This window comes from Nannobrachium achirus (genome assembly GCF_963921795.1).
Source record: "Nannobrachium achirus genome assembly, contig: SCAFFOLD_221, whole genome shotgun sequence".
Lineage (NCBI taxonomy): Eukaryota > Metazoa > Chordata > Actinopteri > Myctophiformes > Myctophidae > Nannobrachium > Nannobrachium achirus.
Genome location: NW_027664950.1, coordinates 129,578 through 134,713, shown reverse-complemented (window position 1 = coordinate 134,713; position 5,136 = coordinate 129,578). Strand labels below are relative to the sequence as shown.

The 5,136-nt window shown below is 38.9% G+C and overlaps 1 protein-coding gene across 1 annotated transcript; it reads left to right on the top strand.

The window, feature by feature from the left end:
* Nucleotides 1-382: 382 nt before the first annotated feature.
* On the top strand, nucleotides 383-4,696 carry LOC308280698 (calsequestrin-2-like; the record flags this gene model as incomplete). The annotated part of the gene is made up of 9 exons (XM_080755018.1): nucleotides 383-535; nucleotides 958-1,057; nucleotides 2,051-2,124; nucleotides 2,293-2,423; nucleotides 2,529-2,574; nucleotides 2,709-2,763; nucleotides 2,883-2,983; nucleotides 3,583-3,657; nucleotides 4,412-4,696. The coding sequence occupies 9 exons, from the start codon at nucleotides 383-385 to the stop codon at nucleotides 4,694-4,696; spliced, it is 1,020 nt and encodes a 339-aa protein (XP_080611144.1).
* Nucleotides 4,697-5,136: the final 440 nt, after the last annotated feature.

The window sequence follows — 5,136 nt, the reverse complement described above, 5'->3', positions numbered from 1 at the left end:
CAGACAAACCAAAGAGAAAGAAATACGTGATCGTATGATATATATTTGGGATTAATGAGGAAAAAAGAAATACAAATTTTAAAACATTTGGTGTGGCTTGTCATTTCTCTATAAATGTGTGGTATGGATTGTCATTTCTCCGTCATCAGTGTGATTATACAAATAGGTAGCAAATTCAAGAAAACCCCTCAATAAATACGTGAAATTAGTGCATGTGTTAGTATTATAACATAACAGATACACATTTACTTGCCTACTTATTTACATATAAATTACGTTTCACTCACTACTGTGATTGCACTAACAACAAGGTTTTCAAACTACTATGGATATTATTTGAATTACTTTGCATTTTCTTCTTGGTTATAATTATACTATAACAATGAACAGAGAAGCCGAATCCCACATTCGGGCCCAAGAACCTTCTCTCTGCCTTCACTTCGGTGGAACTCCTATCGTTCCATCCGCCCCTTTTGCCTCTGAGGAGGACAAAAAGGCTACATTGCCGGTGTACGAGGAGAAACCTATCACCAAGGTGAGGTTGTCCCAATGCATGGTGGAAACCTAATGGCTGGCTTATTCTGGGGTAGGAACAGAGATGGGCAGTATTTGAAATACATGTATTTGAAATACGTATTTGAAATGCTTTTTTTTGTATTTTGTAATTTTGTATTTGGCTGGGATGGAGAAAAAATAGATGTAATTTGTATAAAAATACTTTCAGGTCTAGTATTTTCTGTATTTTAAAATACACAATACTTTGTAGTATTTGTATTTTGTATCAAATACTTTTGGATTTCGCCCATCTCTGGGTAGGAATGACACCACCAGCTGGGCTGAGAGCACAGTGCAGTTCAAGGAAAAAGGTCCAGTTCTGCAAATTTGGTGAATTTTCTTACTGGGTGTGTATGTAAAGCTTCTGATTCGATAACCAAGAGATTATTATCTTCCCATTAGGCGAGCCTTCTCGCTCACCAAAGACAAACCTCAAAAAATGTACAACTCCTATCAATCATCATCGATCTTGCTTCTACCCTGAAGAAGGCAGTTGGCTGCTGTAACGTTGGTCTGCGTCCTAAAATAAATACTTTGGCTTTAGCTACAGTGTGTGTGGCCGCTTCAATAATAATAATAATATCAACTAGAAGAGAAAATTTCTAAGAAATTTTAAGTGTGCCTGCAGCTCGCTAAGTCTGTGCAACCTTGTGTAGCGGTTGGTGTTAGCATTAGCGTTATTTCATTTGACGCAACCCGCGTGTCTGTATGACAAACGGTTCACGAGATCAAGGGTCACTTCCTGTTTGGTGAGGGGCACTTCCTGTTTGGCGAAATAGGCCCCAATTAAGGTCATGGACGATTAATGAATTAAAGCTGCAAGCAGCTCTACCCACGTCACAAGGCCAGCAGCCAATCAGAAACCAAACAGGAAGTCAGCCATTTCGACTAATTAGTGGCGTTTTGGAGCATTTTTGGCCGTTATCACGGGTCGCACTTTAACGACAGTTTTTTGAGAAAAAATTGTTTTGTGAGAAAAAAAATTTGAGAAAAAAACTTTTTTGAGAAAAAGAAATTTTGAAAAAAAAATTGTGAGAAAAAAAAATCTTGAGAAAAAAAAATGTGAGAAAAAAAAATGTTGAGAAAAAAATAATTTTGAGAAAACAATTTTGAGAAAAACATTTTTTGAGAAAAAAATAATTTTGAGAAAAAAAAAATTGAGAAAATTTTTTTGAGAAAAAAAATTTGAGAAAAAAATTGAGAAAAAAAATTTTTTGAGAAAAAAAAATTTTGAGAAAAAAAAAATACTTTCAAAACATTTCAAAGAATGGTGAAAGCTAATGGGACTGTAGTTGGGGATATTTGGCACTCACCCCCGATTGTCGGTCAGAGCTAATACACAGGACCACCGTAGTGTAGTTGAAAAACACAAACTATTTTAATTATGTTTTGTATGACAAAGTAGTGTATGTGGCCTAAGTGGTTAAAGGGTTTCCTCATAAATGCATTATCATGGCTTTTAACTTTTACATTTTCATTATTCTCCAACATCCAGACTTCATTGAGTACGATGATGCCGCTGAGGAGTTCCATCCCTTCATCAAGTTCTACGCCACCTTCGACCCTAAGGTATGGACATCCAGTCAATCATTTCATTAGTTTTGGATGGAGCCCTAATAAGAGGTAATATCCAAAAATATAGTAGGCCTATGTGGTGACTTTTCTCTTCCTTCAGTTTTTTTTTCTTTCTTTTTTTCATGGCCACCGCATTCAAATCTCACTTTCTTGTCATTTCAGGTTGCCAAGAAGCTGAAGCTGAAGATGAATGAAGTTGACTTCTACGAGCCTTTCATGGAGGAGCCCGTTACCATTCCAGGAAAGCCCTACACTGAGGCTGAACTTGTAGACTACATTGAGGAGCACGACAGGTGAGACACTGAGGAGACTCCAAAGTAATAAGGAATGATCATGTTTGATAAGAAATTTTTCATTATCATTAATATTATCTTTATATATTTCTTTTTAATATCCAGGCCAACCCTGAGAAAACTTGAGCCTTACAGCATGTACGAGATCTGGGTAAGACGTTTAAAATCCCTCTAAGATTCCTCTTAGCTTCAACTGTTGCACCCAGAATTAAGCATAACCTGAAAGTCAATCTGTGGAGGAAACATTGGACACCCTTGTCTCAATCCCCACTCTTATTTTCTTAGGAGGATGACATTGATGGAGAGCACATCGTTGCCTTTGCTGAGGAGGATGACCCAGGTAATAAATAAATAAATACAAATTATGAATTTTAAGAATATTGAATTATAGGTATTTAAAAAAAAGATTGGTATTACGTTGCATTAGCAAAATTCACAACCTTTGAACTTTACACTCAGATGGTTTTGAGTTCCTGGAAATCTTGAAGGAGGTGGCCCGTGAGAACACAGATAACCCCAACCTCAGCATCATCTGGATCGACCCTGACAAGTTCCCCCTGGTATGAGCACCATAACTAGTGATCATATCAATTCCTATGTGAATTTGTGTCCACGTAGCTTGGTCAGTTGAGTGCAGATTAATAGACCCGTTTCTTGTTTACAAACATTGAGACTAAATGCACAAGTGACTGTATCATGTAATCAATTCCCACCAATCCCCAAACCTGTTGTTTTGGGGAGCGCTGGTTTCATTGGCTAATTTTGGTACCGACCTGCGCGCGCATCTAGTTCTTATCAGTGTAACGTGGACCAGAAATGCGTCTATGGGAGTTAATGGTAAGTGTAGTGCTCCACCTCAGCAATCCATCTCCCAAGGGTCTATGAATGTGACATCAGCTACTGCATATGTTTTGTTGTTGTTGTTGTATTTTTTATTCGTCACAGCCCCAGTGTGTAAAGACCTTAATGGGGATAGACTTCCTTGTTGGTTGATACCGTACCGATACCACTTCAACGTACTTATACCATACTCACGTATATTGATTATGATTATACATAAGCATTCAGTTTGAAAGTGTCCATTGATCGACTGCATGCATTCTCTAAGCTTTCCTCTTATTGCTGTACCGCTCTCTCTGTCCCTCTTTGCCACTTTCAGCTGGTGCCCTATTGGGAGAAGACTTTCCGCATTGACCTCTCCTCCCCTCAGATTGGCGTGGTTGATGTTGAGGATGTAAGTCCGGTTTCTTCTCAGTCCAAGCATTGCCTCACGGCTCACAATGTAGGCTACTGAATGCATTTTAGCATAGCCCAGATCAGTGCTTGTGTAATCATTCCTAAAAGGTAGTTAAAACTATAGTTAAACAGGCAATTGACTACCTTTTAGGACAGAAAGGCATCCCCGATAGAGGTCTACCAGAAAACCTCTGTCTTTGATAGAAAAAAGTAGCCAATCTACAAGGTCAGAATGCGTTGAATTGCAACACCGTGTGAGCTTGATTTGGTGTAGTGGAAAAAAAGTATACCAAGTGCAGTTGCAACTCAGGTCCATTTTACAAGTCTAGAGTTTCCCCCAAACAGTGGATCGGGTCCCATTAGTGGGCCCCGGACTAATTTTTATGGGTCCCTTTATTTTTGTGTCCTACATTTTACATTCCAAAAAAAGCTAAATTTGTAGTGAATAAAAAAAAATCTATGATTTTTGCAATAATTTCATGAAGAAATCAAAGACAAATCTCAGAAATTCCATAAAGAAGTAGCCTAGCGAAAATAGCCGATTTGCAAGCTCACAATGCGGTGCAAAGCATCGCGTTGTGAGCTTGTAGATCTGCTAGTTTCACTAGTTTGGGTCCTGTGCAAACATCTAATATCTCTTTTGGGTCTTGAGCTAAAACGTTTGGGAATCACTGGTCTAGAGTCTAGACTAGAGGTTGAACTACATTTGATGATTGAACTGTTTCATGGCATTCTCTATTCTTCCCTTGCAGGCTGACAGCGTGTGGATGGAAATGGATGACGACGATGACATGCCCACAGCAGACGAGCTGGAGCAGTGGATCGAAGACGTGCTGTCCGGGAAGATCGACCCAGATGATGACGATGAAGATAACGATGACGATGATGATGATGATGATGATGATGACGATGATGACGACGATGATGATGATGATGACGATGATGATGATGATGACGATGATGAAGATGATGACGATGATGATGAAGATGATGATGACGACGATGACGACGATGATGATGATGACGACGATGAATAAATGTTCACAACCATCTTTGGGTTTACTTTCCTTTCGCCAATGATGGCGCAAACAAATCAAGTGCAGCAACAAACTTCAGTTTTCTAATATCCTGCCACAAAAGCCTGGCCCCTTCTCTTCCTGTTTGCTTCCTGTATTGTTTCCTCAAAAGTTTTTTTTGACGGACAAAACTCACAACCCAAAAGGAAAGCTAAAAGAAATATATATTTTTAAGGATGTAGATGGTTTCAGGTTAACAAATAACACCGCTGCCCTGCATGTTCCAACTTTTTGCGAACATCCGGCTCGTAACAGTCGCCCTGAGATCCGAGAAATAGCTAATAACGATCTTCTAAAGCTAGTATATGAAACATGTCCATAAGATATTTGATCCATTATCACAAGCTCAGATTGTTTTCAGTCAGCCTACGACTGTTGAAACTGCCTGAAAGGTTTCAGAA